At 37.4% G+C, this 21,461-nt stretch overlaps 1 protein-coding gene across 7 annotated transcripts; it reads right to left on the reverse strand.

The window, feature by feature from the left end:
- Positions 1-41: 41 nt before the first annotated feature.
- Positions 42-20,368, reverse strand: LOC128695140 (angio-associated migratory cell protein). Of its 7 annotated transcripts, none has more exons than XM_053785588.1 (10): positions 20,350-20,368; positions 18,872-18,980; positions 14,548-14,677; positions 12,795-12,919; positions 12,263-12,394; positions 11,909-12,053; positions 10,618-10,817; positions 1,980-2,141; positions 350-531; positions 42-135 (listed from the first exon to the last, which is right to left on the reverse strand). In XM_053785588.1, exons 2-10 carry the CDS (start codon positions 18,956-18,958, stop codon positions 72-74), a joined length of 1,227 nt encoding a protein of 408 aa, XP_053641563.1. In that variant the 5' UTR covers positions 18,959-18,980; positions 20,350-20,368; the 3' UTR covers positions 42-71. The 7 variants fall into 7 exon arrangements, with proteins under 7 accessions (XP_053641563.1, XP_053641560.1, XP_053641562.1 ...); XM_053785585.2 differs by having other exon boundaries at positions 20,307-20,350; XM_053785587.2 differs by lacking the exon at positions 20,350-20,368 and adding an exon at positions 20,311-20,346.
- Between the last annotated feature and the right edge of the window lie 1,093 nt (positions 20,369-21,461).

Genomic DNA, 21,461 nt, shown 5'->3' on the forward strand with positions numbered 1-21,461 from the left:
AGGTAAAGCTCTAGACTTGTTAGGATAATGTAAACAAAAAATTTCCATATTTAATGTTTTATTACAAATAATCATGTGATTTTAAATACTCTGGCTGTTCCATCATCTGATGCTGTGATGAGTGTAGAACCATCCCTGAAAAAGAAGCATGTAAGAATTAAAGAAAAAATCTAAGTACTTTGTATGAATCCAAGTACAGTACATGTATACAGGTTGAAGAACACCATAAGGTATAATCAATTTAATAACAAGACCAACTTAACATATTACAAGTAGAACAATAAGAAAAACACATACTTCAAGTCTTGTGTATTTAATTATAGTTCAAAAGAAGACTACCATATCTTACTTGCTGATGTCAAATGCCAGTATAGAGCTTCTGTGTCCTGTATATTTGTCAAGAAGTTCTCCTGATCGAACATCATAGGAGTGTGCAGTACCATCCAGCCCAGCAGAGAACAAAACTGGCTCACTTGGATGCCACAGTAGCTTTGATGATCCACATCCTTGAGTTATAACATGTCGGCTAACCTATTCATAAACAAAAATAATGACCAAGGGATTATCATAATTATTATAATAATGATAATCAAGCTAAATGCTAAACTTGCCCAAGGACTACACATAAAATCAACTGTTACTATTTAGGGATATTATTATGGATAGAATGCAGTGATGATTTATTTACTATTATGCTAATGAGTGAAAACCCCTTAGGAGAGTGTTCGTTGATGCTTTTGAGCAGCTCTATATCCAAGGAATTGGGTTTTTGGTTTTCCTTGGATTGAGCTTGATTGCCTCCCATTCCTCAGGTGCTGTGACTCATATAGGTATAATGCTTCCCCTCAATATAATACAGTGTGTGAAAAGTGTTATAAAATAGGTATCGCTAATTATCTTTTAACACATATAGCCTAAAAGAAATACGTACTTGCTTACTTTTTCCTGATGACCTCTCAATCCATGAAATTTGGAAATGGCATCTATGTATTACGAGGTGCCTGAGTGAATAGTCACTGAATGTTTTAAATTTTGTTTAATTTGTTTTAAAGACTATGTAACAAAAATCGAAGTAAGAGTAGCTGGGAAGAGATACAAATGTGTCCCCCAAAGCTGGGACACCTTTATGTTGGAGAGGGAGAAGGAAGAAAGGATTCCATGGATTATGTTGAGAGACTAATTTCCTGAGATATCCTTGGGCAAAGAACCTATCCTCTTTGGGTTTAAGTGGCAAAGGATACGTCCTCATTTGTTCAAATAAACAGCATTTGCATTTTACCATGGATAACATTAATAAATATAATATATACACTGCTAATGTTATTCCATAAAATGGAATAACTAGAATAAGTAAGATTGTTATCAATTTATACATGCCACTATTACACCCTGCCTGGCTTCTCTCTCTAAGAGCAAGATACTGGCCTGTCTTGTTGCAAACCTGTATATCACACTGTTACTGAGTCCAAAGTGTTATATAAATAGCAAAGCTAACTACCATTATAATGGTGATGCTTTATTTATGAAAGTATGAAACCAATTCACTCATCTCTATGAATGATCATAAAATAATATACTGTACCTACACTGTATTTAGATTTATGATAATTATTAATTAATATGAGTATATATAGTTCAGTGATTAATTTTTATTGAATCATTAATGCCTAATTATAACAAACTTATTCTAAAAAAAATGAGTTAAGCCTACTGTATACACAGTAACCTTGGCAAAATAATTTTGGAAAGTTTTATAAGAATAAACATTTAATCAGGCTTTTGTTATAGTCATCGTAGTTGTAAAACAATGTACACTAGGAGAAATCACAAATGAAGAATAATTTAAAAAAAAAATGAGAGGAATTTCTAGTACTGACGGTACTGTGAAGTTGAAAAAAAAAAAACAGAAATTGAGAAAACAGACTATGAAGAAATATCCCAGAGGAAATACAAAAAATGAGAGAAAGACGACTACTAACCTGTGAAGCAACATCCCAGATTGTGATATAACCAGCTAAAGTTGCAGTGACAGCAATACCGGGCATCGCTGGACAGAAACTAACTGCCTCCACTGTATGATCAATCTCTGCATTGGTCTCTTCAGAGTCTGGTGTCACTTCACAGTTGAGTGTGCCAATAATCTGCATTGTGGAATATATATAATGGAATGATGTAATGAAAATATACTCAATTCTTATGAACTCACAGATAAAATTCTTAAAGTAATGAATAAGAACATAAGAACGAAGGAACACTGCAGCAGGCCTACTGGCCCATGCGAGGCAGGTCCAAGTCTCCTAACGGCTTAAGCCAATGCACCCAACCTAGTCAGGTCAGGTCACATTGACTTAAGGGAGGAACACGGCAACTGACCTGGTAGCACAAGCTAATCAGGTCCAACTCACACCCACTCATGTATTTATCCAACCTATTTTTAAAGCTACACAACATTCTGGCCTCTATAACTGTACTTGGGAGTTTGTTCCACTCATCCACAACTCTATTACCAAACCAGTACTTTCCTATATCCTTCCTGAATCTGAATTTTTCCAACTTAAAACCATTGCTGCGAGTCCTGTCTAGGCTAGATATTTTCAGCACACTATTTACATCCCCTTTATTTATTCCTGTCTTCCATTTATACACCTCAGTCATATCCCCCCCTAATTCTACGTCTTTCTAGAGAGTGCAGATTCAAGGCCCTTAGTCTATCCTCATAGGGAAGGTTTCTGATACATGGGATCAACTTTGTCATCCTCCTTTGTACATTTTCCAGAGCATTTATATCCATTCTGTAATACGGTGACCAAAACTGTGCAGCATAATCTAAATGAGGCCTAACCAAGGATGTATAGAGTTCAAGAACAACCTGAGGACTCCTATTATTTATGCTTCTTGATATGAAGCCAAGGATTCTATTAGCTTTATTGCGAACACTTATGCACTGTTGTCTTGGTTTCAGATTACTGCTAACCAGAACTCCTAAATCTTTTTCGCAATCCGTAATATTAAGATCTACATTATTTAGTTTATATTTGGTATGGTTAGAAGTAAATGCGAGGGTCTTGGCAAGAGGCGTGGAGTTAAAAGATAAAGAATCACACATAAAGTGGGAGTTGTCACAGTTGCTCTTTGCTGATGACACTGTGCTCTTGGGAGATTCTGAAGAGAAGTTGCAGAGATTGGTGGATGAATTTGGTAGGGTGTGCAAAAGAAGAAAATTAAAAGTGAATACAGGAAAGAGTAAGGTAATGAGGATAACAAAAAGATTAGGTGATGAAAGATTGGATATCAGATTGGAGGGAGAGAGTATGGAGGAGGTGAATGTATTCAGATATTTGGGAGTGGACGTGTCAGCGGATGGGTCTATGAAAGATGAGGTGAATCATAGAATTGATGAGGGGAAAAGGGTGAGTGGTGCACTTAGGAGTCTGTGGAGGCAAAGAACTTTGTCCTTGGAGGCAAAGAGGGGAATGTATGAGAGTATAGTTTTACCAACGCTCTTATATGGGTGTGAAGCATGGGTGATGAATGTTGCAGCAAGGAGAAGGCTGGAGGCAGTGGAGATGTCATGTCTGAGGGCAATGTGTGGTGTGAATATAATGCAGAGAATTCGTAGTTTGGAAGTTAGGAGGAGGTGCGGGATTACCAAAACTGTTGTCCAGAGGGCTGAGGAAGGGTTGTTCAGGTGGTTCGGACATGTAGAGAGAATGGAGCGAAACAGAGTGACTTCAAGAGTGTATCAGTCTGTAGTGGAAGGAAGGCGGGGTAGGGGTCGGCCTAGGAAAGGTTGAAGGGAGGGGGTAAAGGAGGTTTTGTGTGCAAGGGGCTTGGACTTCCAGCAGGCATGCGTGAGCGTGTTTGATAGGAGTGAATGGAGACAAATTTTTTTTAATACTTGACGTGCTGTTGGAGTGTGAGCAAAGTAACATTTATGAAGGGGTTCAGGGAAACCGGCAGGCCGGACTTGAGTCCTGGAGATGGGAAGTACAGTGCCTGCACTCTGAAGGAGGGGTGTTAATGTTGCAGTTTAAAAACTGTAGTGCAAAGCACCTTTCTGGCAAGACAGTGATGGAGTGAATGATGGTGAAAGTTTTTCTTTTTCGGGCCACCCTGCCTTGGTGGGAATCGGCCAGTGTGATAATAAAAAAACTAAATAAATATATATATATATATATATATATATATATATATATATATATATATATATATATATATAGATAGGTAGTAGGTTGGTAGAGAGCAACCACCCAGGGAGGTACTACCATCCTGCCAAGTGAGTGTAAAATGAAAGCCTGTAATTGTTTTACATGATGGTAGGATTGCTGGTGTCTTTTGTCTGTCTCATAAATATGCAAGATTACAGGTACGTCTTGCTACTTCTACTTACACTTAGGTCACACTACACATACATGTACACGTTTATTTATACACACTCATCTGAGTTTTCTTTGATTTTATCTTAATAGTTCTTGGTCTTATTACTTTTCCTTTTATATCCATGGGGAAGTGGAATAAGAATCTTTCCTCCGTAAGCCATGCGTGTTGTAAAAGTCAACTAAACTGCCGGGAACAATGGGCTAGTAACCCCTTTTCCTGTAAAGATTAGTAAAAAGAATAAGAAGAAGAAAATTGTCAAAGTGGGAAGTCTGAATGTGCGTGGATGTTGTGCAAATGATAAGAAAGAGATGATTGTGGATGTTATGAATGAGAAGAAACTGGATGTCCTGGCTTTAAGTGAAACAAAGCTGAAGGGGGTGGGAGAGTTTCAATGGAGAGGAATAAATGGGATTAGGTCAGGGGTTTCAAATAGAGTTAGAGCTAAAGAAGGAGTAGCAATAATGTTGAAGGATAAGCTATGGCAGGAAAAGAGGGACTATAAATGTATTAATTCAAGGATTATGTGGAGTAAAATAAAGATGGGATGTGAAAAGTGAGATATAATAAGCGTGTATGCACCTGGAGAAGAGAGAAGTGTAGAGGAGAGAGAGAGATTTTGGGAAATGTTTAGTGAATGCGTGGGGAGTTTTGAATCAAGTGTGAGAGTAATGTTGGTTGGGGATTTCAATGCTAAAGTGGGTAAAAATGTTAGAGGGAGTAGTAGGTAAATTTCGGGTGCCAGGGGTAAATGTAAATGGGGAGCCTTTAATTGAGCTATGTGTAGGAAGAAATTTGGTAATAAGTAATACATATTTTATGAAAAAGAGGATAAATAAATATACAAGGTATGATGTAGCACGTAATGAAAGTAGTTTGTTAGATTATGTATTGGTGGATAAAAGGTTGATGGGTAGGCTCCAGGATGTACATGTTTATAGAGGGGCAACTGATATATCAGATCATTATTTAGTTGTAGCTACAGTTAGAGTAAGAGGTAGATGGGAAAAGAGGAAGGTGGCAACAACAAGTAAGAGGGAGGTGAAAGTGTATAAACTAAGGGAGGAGGAAGTTCGGGCGAGATATAAGCGACTATTGGCAGAACAGTGGGCTAGTGCAAAGATGAGTAGTGGGGGGGTTGAAGAGGGTTTGAATAGTTTTAAAAATGCAGTATTAGAATGTGGGGCAGAAGTTTGTGGTTATAGGAGGGTGGGGGCAGGAGGAAAGAGGAGTGATTGGTGGAATGATGAAGTAAAGGGTGTGATAAAAGAGAAAAAGGTAGCTTACGAGAGGTTTTTACAAAGCAGAAGTGTTATAAGAAGAGCAGAGTATATGGAGAGTAAAAGAAAGGTGAAGAGAGTGGTGAGAGAGTGCAAAAGGAGAGCAGACGAAAGAGTGGGAGAGGCACTGTCAAGAAATTTTAATGAAAATAAGAAAAAATTTTGGAGTGAGTTAAACAAGTTAAGAAAGCCTAGGGAAAGTATGGATTTGTCCGTTAAAAACAGAGTAGGGGAGTTAGTAGATGGGGAGAGGGAGGTATTAGGTAGATGGCGAGAATATTTTGAGGAACTTTTAAATGTTGAGGAAGAAAGGGAGGTGGTAATTTCATGCACTGGCCAGGGAGGTATACCATCTTTTAGGAGTGAAGAAGAGCAGAATGTAAGTGTGGTGGAGGTACGTGAGGCATTACGTAGAATGAAAGGGGGTAAAGCAGCTGGAACTGATGGGATCATGACAGAAATGTTAAAAGCAGGGGGGATATAGTGTTGGAGTGGTTGGTACTTTTGTTTAATAAATGTATGAAAGAGGGGAAGGTACCTAGGGATTGGCGGAGAGCATGTATAGTCCCTTTATATAAAGGGAAAGGGGACAAAAGAGATTGTAAAAATTATAGAGGAATAAGTTTACTGAGTATACCAGGAAAAGTATACGGTAGGGTTATAATTGAAAGAATTAGAGGTAAGACAGAATGTAGAATTGCGGATGAGCAAGGAGGCTTCAGAGTGGGTAGGGGATGTGTAGATCAAGTGTTTAAATTGAAGCATATATGTGAACAGTTTTTAGATAAAGGTAGGGAAGTTTTTATTGCATTTATGGATTTAGAAAAGGCATATGATAGAGTGGATAGAGGAGCAATGTGGCAGATGTTGCAAGTTTATGGAATAGGTGGTAAGTTACTAAATGCTGTAAAGAGCTTTTATGAGGATAGTGAGGCTCAGGTTAGGGTGTGTAGAAGAGAGGGAGAATACTTCCCGGTAAAAGTAGGTCTTAGACAGGGATGTGTAATGTCACCATGGTTGTTTAATATATTTATAGATGGAGTTGTAAAAGAAGTAAATGCTAGGGTGTTCGGGAGAGGGGTAGGATTAAATTATGGGGAATCAAATTCAAAATGGGAATTGACACAGTTACTTTTTGCTGATGATACTGTGCTTATGGGAGATTCTAAAGAAAAATTGCAAAGGTTAGTGGATGAGTTTGAGAATGTGTGTAAAGGTAGAAAGTTGAAAGTGAACATAGAAAAGAGTAAGGTGATGAGGGTATCAAATGATTTAGATAAAGAAAAATTGGATATCAAATTGGGGAGGAGGAGTATGGAAGAAGTGAATGTTTTCAGATACTTGGGAGTTGACGTGTTGGCGGATGGATTTATGAAGGATGAGGTTAATCATAGAATTGATGAGGGAAAAAAGGTGAGTGGTGCGTTGAGGTATATGTGGAGTCAAAAAACGTTATCTATGGAGGCAAAGAAGGGAATGTATGAAAGTATAGTAGTACCAACACTCTTATATGGATGTGAAGCTTGGGTGGTAAATGCAGCAGCGAGGAGACGGTTGGAGGCAGTGGAGATGTCCTGTCTAAGGGTAATGTGTGGTGTAAATATTATGCAGAAAATTCGGAGTGTGGAAATTAGGAGAAGGTGTGGAGTTAATAAAAGCATTAGTCAGAGGGCAGAAGAGGGGTTCTTGAGGTGGTTTGGTCATTTAGAGAGAATGGATCAAAGTAGAATGACATGGAAAGCATATAAATCTATAGGGGAAGGAAAGAGGAGTAGGGATCGTCCTCGAAAGGGTTGGAAAGAGGGGGTAAAGGAGGTTTTGTGGGCGAGGGGCTTGGACTTCCAGCAAGCGTGCATGAGCGTGTTAGATAGGAGTGAATGGAGACGAATGATACTTGGGACCTGACGATCTGTTGGAGTGTGAGCAGGGTAATATTTAGTGAAGGGATTCAGGGAAACCGGTTATTTTCATATAGTCGGACTTGAGTCCTGGAAATGAGAAGTACAATGCCTGCACTTTAAAGGAGTGGTTTGGGATATTGGCAGTTTGGAGGGATATGTTGTGTATCTTTATACGTATATGCTTCTAAACTGTTGTATTGTGGGCACCTCTGCAAAGGCAATGATAATGTGTGAGTGTGGTGAAAGTGTTGAATGATGATGAAAGTATTTTCTTTTTGGGGATTTTCTTTCTTTTTTGGGTCACCCTGCCTCGGTGGGAGACGACCGACTTGTTGAAAAAAAAAAATATATATATATATATATATATATATATATATATATATATATATATATATATATATATATAATATATATATATATATATATATATATATATATATATATATACAGTGGACCCCCGGTTAACGATTTTAATCCGTGTATGAGGGCTCATCGTTATGCGAAATAATCGTTATGCGAATGAATTTTCCCCATAAGAAATAATGGAAATAAAATTAATCCGTGCAAGACGCCCAAAAGTATGAAAAAAATTTTTTTTTACCACATGAAATGTTAATTTTAATACACACAAACTGAAAAAGGCATGCACAATTACATGACACTTACTTTTATTGAAGATCTGGTGATGATTGATGGGATGGGAGGAGGGGAGAGCATTATCTTCTTACTGTTTAGAAGGGGAATCCCCTTCCATTAGGACTTGAGGTAGCAAGTCCTTTTCTGGGGTTACTTCCCTTCTTCTTTTAATGCCACTAGGACCAGCTTGAGAGTCACTGGACCTCTGTCGCACAACAAATCTGTCCATAGAGCTCTGTACCTCCCGTTCCTTCAAGACTTTCCTAAAATGGGCCATAACATTGTCATTGAAATAGTCACCAGCACGGCTTGCAACAGCTGTGTCAGGGTGATTTTCATCTATAAAGGTTTGCAGTTCAACCCACTGTGCACACATTTCCTTAATCTTTGAAGTAGGCACAATGGATTCCACAACTGGCATAGGCTTCTCAGGGTTAGCCCCAAACCCTTCAAAATCTTTCTTAATTTCCATACTAATTCTCACCCTTTTTACCACAGGGTTGGCACTAGAAGCTTTCTTGGGGCCCATGGTCACTTATTTTCCAGAAACAGCACCGAAAACACTGTAATAATACGAAATATTCCGAGTGTATGCTTGGATGTTACCGCGGAGGCTGGCTGGTAAACAATGGGACGGCCGGCACATGTGAGGGCACATTGGACGCGTCTCGGACGAAAATCGGTAAGCGGGTTTTTAATCGGTATGCGCGGCAAAAATTTTGCGATAAAAGTAATCGGTATGCGGAAAAATCGCTATGTGATGCCATCGTTATGCGGGGGTCCACTGTATATATATATATATATATATTGTATATATATATATATATATATATATTGTATATATATATATATATATATATATATATATATTATATATATTTTTTTTTTTTTTTTTTTTTTCAACAAGTCGGCCGTCTCCCACCGAGGCAGGGTGACCCAAAAAAGAAAGAAAATCCCCAAAAAGAAAATACTTTCATCATCATTCAACACTTTCACCACACTCGCACATTATCACTGTTTTTGCAGAGGTGCTCAGAATACAACAGTCTAGAAGCATACACATATAAAGATACACAACATATCCCTCCAAACTGCCAATATCCCAAACCCCTCCTTTAAAGTGCAGGCATTGTACTTCCCATTTCCAGGACTCAAGTCCGACTATATGAAAATAACCGGTTTCCCTGAATCCCTTCACTAAATATTACCCTGCTCACACTCCAACAGATCGTCAGGTCCCAAGTACCATTCGTCTCCATTCACTCCTATCTAACACGCTCACGCACGCTTGCTGGAAGTCCAAGCCCCTTACCCACAAAACCTCCTTTATCCCCTCTCTCCAACCCTTTCGAGGACGACCCCTACCCCGCCTTCCTTCCCCTATAGATTTATATGCTTTCCATGTCATTCTACTTTGATCCATTCTCTCTAAATGACCAAACCACCTCAACAACCCCTCTTCTGCCCTCTGACTAATACTTTTATTAACTCCACACCTTCTCCTAATTTCCACACTCCGAATTTTCTGCATAATATTTACACCACACATTGCCCTTAAACAGGACATCTCCACTGCCTCCAACCGTCTCCTCGCAGGGTAATATTTAGTGAAGGGATTCAGGGAAACCGGTTATTTTCATATAGTCGGACTTGAGTCCTGGAAATGGGAAGTACAATGCCTGCACTCTAAAGGAGGGGTTCGGGATATTGGCAGTTTGGAAGGATATGTTGTGTATCTTTATAAGTAGTATATGCTTCTAAGCTGTTGTGTTCTGAGCACCTCTGCAAAAACAGTGATTATGTGTGAGTGAGGTGAAAGTGTTGAATGACGATGAAAGTATTTTCTTTTTGGGGATTTTCTTTCTTTTTTGGGTCACCCTGCCTCGGTGGGAGACGGCCGTCTTGTTAAAAAAAAAAAAAAAGCAGTTACAGTTGTTATAAAAAAGAATGTGAATGCCCTAGTGCCCTCTGGTACTAGTAACACATTCTTATGTTTTTATGCATTATTTCCTAAACAGCCCAATATATATAGGTGCCTGACTTCTAATGCCACTACACATTTCCATAGATTTGCCCATATTGATATTTCTCTCACAATATTGCCCATTATTTTATGCACTTCATTTTACAGACTAAGCACTGTTAACCTTCCTCAGCTTATTTCAAAGCCAAGCCCTAGTTATAGCATACCACTCAATAGGATGACCCACAACAATTGAATAAAACCCAGGTATTTATTTTGTTACTTAAACATTGGGTGTCAGGAGAATTGCCAATTTGTTTCCCTTGCCCAAGAATCAAACCCAGGACTTGCATCTTGACAGTACAATATGGTAGAACAACTTTTGTGTCTTCACAGACATTTAGAATATATAACATGAATTTCAGAGGTGTCAATACAGTAGCATGTATTTTAAGCTGACCTTTCCAGTATTAGTGTTGTATAATTTGGCTGTGCCATCCAGGGAGCCTGATATAACAAGCGTGTTGTCCTTGTGAACAGCAAGGCTGGCAATAGGAGCAGTATGTGCCAAGCCATCACTAAACTGCTGCACCAGCTGCCCACTCTTCAGATCAAATACACGCAAAGAACCATCTTCATAACCTGCAACCGAACGCTTACCTGAAAACAAAGTCGAATAACTATAGTAATGCATATTGTTGATGGGAATTATCAACAGCGTTTTAAAAACTATTATATCAATTTTACTTAAACTTTTTAAATATTTTTTTACATGTCTTAATCTTCAACTAGTTGGTACTGTATACCATTACTATAATGAAGCATCAATGAGTCTGATCAGAAAGTAAGGAATGATGTAACAGGGACTAAAGAACTTGAGTTTGATTTTGATACATGTCATGAAAGAGTGGTTAATTTTTACTGTATTTTACGGCGAGCAAGATGCTCTGGTTCCAAGAACAAACCTCCTCTTCCCCCCACCCCTCCTCCAATTCTGATTGCCTAAATTTTGGAAAAAAAAAAAAAAAAAAAAAAGATATACGGTACTATGGCCTCCAAGATGCTGGGTAAATTTTTGAGACTTATTTTGGGAAAAAAAATAGGATCTTCGCGCCATGAAATACGGTATTGTAATCCTCTGTCTGCTTATCATGAGAGGTATACTACTAAACAGTAGATCACCTAGTTTTAATATTTAAAAAATATGAAGACATACGGCAAAAAAAAATTTTTTTTTAACAAGATGACCGTCTCCCACCTAGGCAGAGTGACCCAAAAAAGAAAGAAAATCCCCAAAAAGAAAATACTTTCATCATCATTCAACGCTTTCACCTCACTCACACACAATCACTGTTTTTGCAGAGGCGCTCAGAACACAACAGTTTAGAAGCATATACGTATAAAGATACACAACATATCCCTCCAAACTCCTAATATCCTGAACCCCTCCTTTAGAGTGCAGGCATTGTACTTCCCATTTCCAGGACTCAAGTCCTGTCCAGCTTCTTCTCATTCATAACATCCACAATCATCTCTTTCTTATCATTTTCACAACATCCATGCACATTCAGACTTCCCACTTTGACAATTTTCTTCTTATTCTTTTTAGTAATTATTACAGTATGTAAAATGCAATCTAAAATGTTGTATAGTAATAAGCATTGCAACACTGGATGGCCCATATGGGTTTAGTGCTGTTTGGTGGCTATCATAAAAGTAAAATGTAGAGCATGAACACTGAGCTATCTTACCATCCTGTAGCAGTGCTCCACATTGAGAGTTTATACCATAACTAGGAAAGGTACGAGCATTGCCTTGCGGTACAAGCCACATCCACATCTCTCCTTCTGCAGTTCCTGCTAGCAACACGCGTGAAGCATGATGCCATGTTAACCACTGGAAAAAGTATTAAACTAATGTCATAGGTAACACTGAAGATTCTATACTTAACAAGCTGCACATAAAGTAGAATACATAAAAACTCCGTATATAAAAATAAGTTATTTATATATTACATAGCTTGTATTACTTACATTTGTATGCCAAATTACATGCCTGATTAAAAATAAACAGGGGAGGATTATATTTCCTTAAACAGAACTTACACTAAGGTCTCCAGTTTCAAATTCCCATATCTTTTCTGATGCTGCAATTTTCCAGACTTGAATGTATCCACTCATATCCCCTGTTGCTAACAAGGATCCATCATGACTGAACTCAACACATGTGATGCTGTCCTAGATGGTATAAAAAATTGAATTATTCATAATATTTAACATACGGTAATAATAATATACTTAAAATTGATATTAACTTACATGCAAAACAACCAGTGAAATATAGTGAAATTCCAAGTACTTTCATGATTTTTCACATTATCAAGGAACTGAAAAAACACGAAAGTGTTTGGAATTTCACTATTTTTTCACAGTGGCTGTTTTGCATGTTATGATATCACCTGTTTACTGTGATATTATTGCATTAACTAACATGTAATGCATAGGCTATTAAAACAAAAGAAATCTCTTAACTTAACCAGAAAAATAGTAAACATTAAAACCATAGCTTTTTTTTTTTTTTTTTTTTACTTTTATTTAAACAGTGCCTTACTATGGCCATCTGGATGTGAATAGTCACCTTGTGGCCTGTGCAAGTCAAAAGTACATTTCCAGTACGTATGTCCCATACATATGCCAAGTCATCCTCTCCCCCTGTGGCTGCTATGTTTCCACCAGGTGACACTGAACAACTGAATACTGAGCCTGAAACATTGATCCCAAGTGTGTAAGTATATTACTTTCACATTCAAAAAATAAGGTCTGAAATGAAGTAGCATCATCATTACTGACTAGGAAAGGTCTATATTTTTAACTGGGTAATCATATTTTCTGGCTATTTTTTTTTTAAGATGTCGGCTGTCTCCCACCAAGGCAGGGTGACCCAAAAAAGAAACACTTTCACCATCATTCACACATAATCACTGTCTTTGCAGAGGCGCGTAGATATGACAGTGTAGATATCACTCCTAACAGTCAATATCCCAAACTCCTCCTTTAAAGTGCAGGCATTGTACTTCCCACCTCCAGGACTCAAGTTTGGCTAACTGGTTTCCCTGAATCCCTTCACAAAATATTACTCTGTTCACACTTTAACAGTTTGTCAGGTACCAAAAACCATTCATCTCCATTCACTCCTATCTAACATGCTCACACGTGCCTGCTGCATGCCCAAACCCCTTGCACACAAAATCTCTTTTACCCCCTCCCTCCATCCTTTCCTAGGACAACCCCTACCCCTCCTCCCCTCCATTATAGATTTACACACCCTCCAAGCCATCCTATTTTGTTCCATCCTCTCTAAATGACCAAACCACCTCAACAGGTCCGAATGACCCTTACTGTGAGGTAATAAAGTTTGAGCCAAGGAAGGGGAAGATACCTTGAATGCCTTGGATCAAGAGTCCTTCACCAGCATCAAGGAACTCCCCTTAAGGGTAATTATTAATATAACTAATGTTAAGTGTCATATTCCCCTTTAAATTTACTACAGTCTCTGTACCTATTTTCTAAAATGAAAAATAAATTATCCCTGTTTCATGGAATATAAGTTAGGGGTTTCTATCAAATGGTTATGCCTGTCTCAAGCTTAATATATTGAGGATGAAGCCTCCACCACTCTTAGCACTGAATGACCCATATGGGTTTATCTCTTTATCTAAAGCAGCTCCAACACAGAAGCTAATGATGCTGAAGCTCTGTGTAAATACATTATGGAGATTTGTTAAAAAAAAATGTATGTACTCCAAACTAAACTGTGATAATAAATCAGTGTAAAAAAATGGGTCAAGAAGAAATTTCTAATAAATTTAGTTTTGGTAAGTTTGAATTTGCAAGGTAAATAATAAGAAAATCTACAATGTTTTAAATAGCTGAAAAAGTAAAAGCAAATCACCAAAACAAATATACTACATAGTAAGAAAAGACTCCATGGGGAAGTGGAACAGAATTCTTCCTCCGTAAGCCATGCGTGTTGCAAGAGGCGACTAAAATGCCGGGAGCAAGGGGCTAGTAACCCCTTCTCCTGTATATATTACTAAATGTAAAAGGAGAAACTTTCGTTTTTCCTTTTGGGTCACCCTGCCTCGATGGGATACGGCCAGTGTGTTGAATAACAAAATGGACTATAATGAATAACACTACGAAAATTAAAAGTTAACATATAGTAATAGAGCAATTCTGGTGGAAGTAAATGAAAAATGACAAGATTTTTGCATGTGAAACATATACTGCACATTTTGCCTTATGTGAAAAGAAAAAAAAGAATTTACATATAAGAAAATTAAACATTATCACATTTATAGAATTTTAGAATTAGTAATACACATAAAGACCTTTGTGCTTGGAGAAGACAAGAGCAGCCACATCAGTAACATCCGTTGTTTCTTCCATATGTTCGTCCTCATCCTCTTCATCTCTATGAGCATCCTCTTGCCAGTTAGTGTCATCATCAAGCTCTATCACCTGAAGAAAACACTAGGAATTTATATTTCTATATTTTTAGTTTAGATTTATCTGAAAAAAATATTGCAAGAATACATCATTTTTAAGTCACAGCATTATGAAATTTCATTGTATAGACATGACTGCTGACCACAGAAGTTTTAAGTGCAATTGTAAATTCCATATGACATCAGTATCTAACCAAGACAGGGTTTTCAGCAATGGATTTATATTGGATAAATTCAGAAAGGATGTACGAAAGAACTGAATAGGCAACAGAATTGTGAATGAGTGGAACAAACTACCAAGTGGATCACTTAAGTAATTTGGATAGGTTTAACCCTTTGACTGTTTTGGTCATATATATACGTCTTACGAGCCACTGTTTTTGATGTACATGTATATATGTATACTCATAAATTCTAGCGGCTTCAAATCAAGCAGGAGAAAGCTGGTAGGCCCACATGTGAGAGAATGGGTGTGTGTGGTCAGTGTGCACCATATAAAAAAAATCCTGCAGCACGCAGTGCATGAGAAAAAAAAAACTGACCGTTTTTTTAATTAAAATGCCAACTTTGTGGTCTATTTTCATATAGTATTTATGGTTGTATTCTCGTTTTCTTGGTCTCAATTGATCGAATGGAAAGCATATTATAGAAACAGAGGTGATTTTGATTGGTTTTACTATGAAAAGAATCTTGAAATGGACCTCAAAGTAGGGGAAATGTTTGATTTTTGCTGATGTTCAAAAGTAAACAAATGTCATTTTCCAATAAATGTCCAAGTAGCCATTCTAATATGCAGTCATGAATGGGTTGACATTATTTATACAATTATTACAATATTGCAGTAGTCTGCATAACAGTAAATCTATTTTTTGTTTGAATAAAAATTCAAAATAGAAAGCAAGAGTAATATCAGAGGGGCCTGGAGACATGACTGATGAACAAAGAAAATGTTATTTTAGAGCCAGGAATGTCTGCATTGTTCATTCTGGACCCTATTTTGAAATTGGCATATTTTTTAATTTTCATGAAACTGGCCAAATTGCAAATTTCTGACCACGTTACTGGGTAGTTGAAATCGGTAAATGAGTAGTTTCTTGTACTCAGTCAATAGAAAAAATGGAGTTCTAAAGAAATAGCTATGAGTTTGGTCGACTGGAACAATGGAATTAGCCGAAAATAGGGCTCAAAGTGGACAAAATTGTCGATTCGTAAATATCGCCTAGGTCGCTAACTTCGCAAGAACATAATTCCTTCAGTTTTCCATCAAATTTCGTTCTTCTGGTGTCATTACAATCGGGAAAAGATTCTCTATCATTTCGTAAGAAAAATTAATTAATTATTTTTTTTTTTTAAATTTTGCGACACCAGGAGACACCTCAGGATTTGGGGTTGCGACAGTCAAGGGGTTAAAAACAGATTGGGGAGGTACAAAAGTGGGAGTGGTTGGATATAAGATTTGCTTAGCATGAGCCAGTAGGACTACTGCAGTGTTCCCTTATTTTTATATACAGTGGACCCTTGATTTTCGTGATTAATCTGTTCCAGAGAGTCTGCCGAAAACCAAAATTCACCAAAACTGAAACCTTTTTCCCATAAGAAATAATGTAAATCCAATTAATCTGTTCCAGACACCCAAAAGTATTAACAAAAAATTATTTTTTTAGAGATTATAGATTTACGTACAGAAAAGAATGACAAATCAATATAAAGCAATAATAACATCACACTTACCTTTACTAAAGACTCTTGTTAGTGTATGGAAGACAGAAGGGGAGAGGGAAGAGAAGAAACTACTGTTTGGAAGGGAAATCCCCTTCCATAAAGACTTTAGGTACCGAGTCCTTATCCAGGGTTACTTCCCTTCTTTGTTTTTTAATGGTACTAGGACCCACTTGAGAGTCACTGGACCCCTGTCGCTCAAAAATTTGTACCAGAGAGCTCTGTTTCTGGTGTCTCTTTAAGATTTGCCAAAAATGGGACAAGGCATTGTCACTGAACATGTTGCAGACACAGCCTACAGCAGCTTTGTTAGGGTGATGTTCCTCCACAAACATTTGCACCTCACTCCACTTTGCACAAATGTCCTTAATCTTTGAAGAAGGCACCTTCTCCCCTCTCTCTTCCTCCTCCTCTGAAACAATTTCCTCAGCTGTGGTCTGTTGCTGTTGCAGATGAAGCTCTTGCAGCTCTTCAGTGGTTAGCACTTCAATGTGGTCCTCCACCAACTCTTCCACATCCTGGCTACTCACATCCAACCCCATGGAATTCCCCAATGCCACAATACATTCCATAACAGGTGCAGGCCACGCTTACACCACTTTCATAATTCTCTATGATTTCTTTCTTTAATTCTATCATGTTTCTCACCTTCTTTACCAAAGGGCTGGGCCCATGGTGGCTTATTTAGCAGTTGCAAGTACAAAAAAACAATGGATTATTACAAAATGTTTTGTATGAACGCGGGGAGGTGATGCTCACTCGACGAGAAACAATGCCAGGCTGACTCTTGAATACGTCTGTGTGAGGCTTTGTTTGTGTGGGGCCACTGGGACATGTACCGTATGACCGCCGAAATCCAAGGGAAATCACGAAAACCAAGGCTATATTTTGATGAAAAAAGTTGCTAATAACCAAAATTCATGAAAACTGAGACTCACGAAAACCAAGGGTCCACTGTACATGGGTGTTAGCCAACTGTTGTGGGATGCATCCTGGGAAAGAAGCTCCAAGGACTCCCAATCGAACTAAGCCGCAATGATTAACTTTCTTGAGCTATCAACCCTGTGATTTAATAATCCAAATATAATTTGTTAAAGTACAGTACGGTAGAACCCCTATATCCAGTGATTTGGTATCCGTGGTTTCAGTTATCCACGGTTTACTGTGACCCAAAAATACCTATTAATATTGCATAATAATGGCCCTAAAGTGCAGAAGTAGAGAAGCTGGCAATTCTTCAAAGCCTAAGAAAAGCTATGTTTGGGATATTGGCAGTTTGGAATGACTATCTAAACTGTCATATCTGGGCACCTCTGCAAAGACAGTGATTATGTATGAGTGATGGTGAACGTGTTCACTGATAATGAAAGCTTTTTCTTTCTTTTGGGTCACCCTGCCTTGGTGGGAGATGGCCGAAGTGTTAAAAAACAAAAAAGGTATGTATAGGACTTATATACAGTTTGCTACTATCCACTGTTTTGGTATCCATAGCAGGTCCTTGGAATGTATCCCCCATGGATACGGGGATCCTACTGTATATTGATAAGAACTAAACACATACTGAAGAATATATAATAATCTGTAACAAACTTATAGCAGCACCATCTTTAATAAGATTACAGTGGAACCTCAGTTTTCATCATTAATTCATTCCAGAAAGTCTGACGAAAGCCAAATTCGACAAAAACTGAAGCATTATTTCCCATAAGAAATAATGTAAATCCAATTAATCTGTCCCAGACACCCAAAAGTATTAACAAAAAATACATTTTATAGAGAATAACTATAGTTTTAAATACAGAAAACAATGAGAAATAAATATAAAGGACTAATGAAATGGATAAATGAACATTTAACATCACTTTTACCTTGATTGAAGACTCTTGTTGGCGAATGGAAGATGGCGAGGAAGGGAGTGGGAGGAAAGGTTATCTCTACCACCATCACTATCACCCTCTACCACAATCACAACCACTACCACTCTCTACTACCATCACTACCACCTCTACCACCATCACTACAACCCTTAGCCACCATCACAACCACTACCATCCTCTACCACCATCACAACCACTACCACCATCAGTACCACTCTCTACCACCGTCACTACCACCTTCACTACCACCCTCTACCAACGAGAAACAAAGCCAGACTGACTCAGAACGAGTGGGATGCTTTGTGTGGGCGTGGGCAGACATGTCGGTATGGTGGACCACTGTCAACTCGACGAAAACTGAGGTGATGAACGAAAACTGGGGCAAAATTTTGATGAAAAAAGTTGTTGAAAACCAAATTCAACGAAAACCAGGGCAAAAAAAAACCGAGGTTCCACTGTACTATGTTACATATATAATATATAAACTCACGTATCTTATTTATTAATAAGAAAACATTCTTGAAGTAGTTTACTGTATGAGTAGTTGACACTGATTATCTTTCTGACAGCAAAAAGAGAACACTGCAGAATCAGTCAAGGTTTTTACTTACCTCTTCTATGTCACCAATATCAATCAAATCCTCTCTCCCACCCTCATTAACAGGATCAGGAGAAGGTGGTGGTGTGTTAGCCTTCATAGTAAAATGTTTGCTGAAGAACCTGAATTATAAACATCTTATTATTACTGTATTACTAGTAATAGTATTTTTATTCTTATTATTTTATTCATATAAAGTACTACCCATGTGCATTCAGGACTGGGAAGGAGGAATAGCAGACATGGACCATAGGGGATCCCAAAATTTGAAGTGCTGTATGACCCTTAGATTTTAGTGCTTAAATTGATTAGAATAATAATGCAAAGGTGAGAGGCAAAATAATCTAGAGTACATGAAATGAACACAGTTCCTATGAAAGTGTGCAAATGAGTTCAGTGATGGCAATTAGGAACAGCTATATGGTACTCCATCTTAGATGAAGTTGTGGGAAAGGCTGTGATTGATCCAATCTTAAAAATCTTTAAGAAAGGTAACTGTAGCCCCATAGGTTAAAAGAATGGACTTGAGACCAGACTGAAATTGCCAGGTGTTATCATAAGCCTTCTCTAGGATAAAATAAAAATAACCTTAACAAGTCAAGCTACAGAAAATTTCTCATGAATAAATGTAATGAAACTAGATGCAAAAAATTTTGTAATGGAACAGTCTTGGCCTTAACATGGAGAAGGGGATTCTTAAACAGTCCTGAGCCTATAAGAACATTCTCTCGTTAACCATATGCTTCAAAAAATTTTAAAATGGAGCCAAAAGTAATAACAAGTTGTACCAATACATCAACTGAAGAAGCGTACATATTACTGTATATTCATGGAATGCTAACCCAGCGTGAGAAGGAAAAAACAGTTTCTTGAGTAGAGTGCCAAAGTCTGAAGCCTGAACTGTCACTATTATATTCACAAAGCAGCGCTAAACCAGTATGGGTTACTCAGCACTGCTGTATCTTGAGGAATGGGGATGGGAGTGGGAGGTGATAACATGGAAATGATCGCTAGTGTGAAAATAGTTTTCTAATGCCCCTGTTACAATTAACATAAATATAATAGAGTAAACTCTTGTAATGTAGGGTGGTAACCTAACCAAGACGAATAAACTCACGAAGAATGATTAAAACTAAATATATTCCTGGAGAAATGAAGAATAAAAGAAGACATGATCATGACAAACAAAATACGTATTCTAAGGTGCAGCCTTAGGTTACCCAACTCAAGAGTGACTAGGTGGACACATACAGGCTCTTTTTCACATGAAGAAAAAGCTGTATAAAATGAGACAAATGTTAGTCATACAGATCTTTCTCAGGATACGTGCGCTTTGCTTTAAGGTTTCTTCACTTCCCGATGACTGAAAGAGTTGTAGTGTGTTGTCACTCAGCGCTGAATCAGTGGTGTCTGTGTCGTACAGATCTATATTATTATTTATCATTTACCCACGTTTTACGAGTTATTGTTGTTATTTGTATTTAAGGGCACCTGAAGTCTGAGCCGTATTAAGCTCTCCTACTTGCCGGAATCTGAGGACAATACAGTTCCAAAATAATAATAATAATAATAATATAATTATTATTATTATTATTATTGTTGTTGTTGTTGTTGTTATTATTATTATTATTATTATTATTATTATTATTATTATTATTATTATTATTATTATTATTATTATTATTATTATTATTATTATTATTGCTATTATTATTATTATTATTATTATTGTTATATCCTAAACCACTGTGGGGTCATTCAGCGCCAGGTGTGTTGGAAGTTCAATCCTTCGTCATAAAAATGATTGTTATAGAAATGCAGTTAGAGCCTGAGTAGATCTATAACCCACTATGATAACATGAACGTAGATAAGTATATTTATGGAGCAACTTGCAATGTGAACAGACTGGCTGATGTTGTAGTGGCCAGACTTAGGCTTGGTTACAAGTACTTCTGGCAGTTTGGGAGACACGCAGATGATGATCAAACTAAATGTAAATTATGTGATCAGGCGGCCGGGCCACCACTTGGAAAAGGCCCGGGCCGGGAGAATACCGGCGAATCTTTAATAATAATAATAGTGTGATCAGGCATATGGTCACTCTCTTGAACACTATGTGCTTAATTGTCCACTTATTGAGGAATACAGAGATAGACAATATAATAACCTATGTGACATGTCAAGATATCTTATTAATGAAAATAAGATACCAGATATACTAAGCAAATTTTCTAAATTTGCTTGTAACAGATAATTGAACTATAGATATGTAGATATGAATCCATATGTATTCCTGTTATAAGTAAGTAAGTAAGTTTATTTAGGTATACACAAATACAGTTACATAGATTATCATACATAGCAGCATATGTGAAGAGAACCTGGGATAACCCAAAAAAGTCAGAGTGACTCATTTCCATTGGGGTCCTTTTACCTTATTATTATAATATAAAGGTTATAAGAGATTCTTATTATTCTATAACGAAGATAACATCTTATTATTATACTAAAAGACTATCTACTACACGAGGGTCATTAAGACTATCTAAAATACGAGGGTCATTACTAGGAATAAAGTAAAATTACACTTGTGTTAGCTAAA

The sequence above is a fragment of the Cherax quadricarinatus genome, chromosome 35 (assembly GCF_038502225.1).
Source record: "Cherax quadricarinatus isolate ZL_2023a chromosome 35, ASM3850222v1, whole genome shotgun sequence".
Taxonomy (NCBI): Eukaryota; Metazoa; Arthropoda; class Malacostraca; order Decapoda; family Parastacidae; genus Cherax; species Cherax quadricarinatus.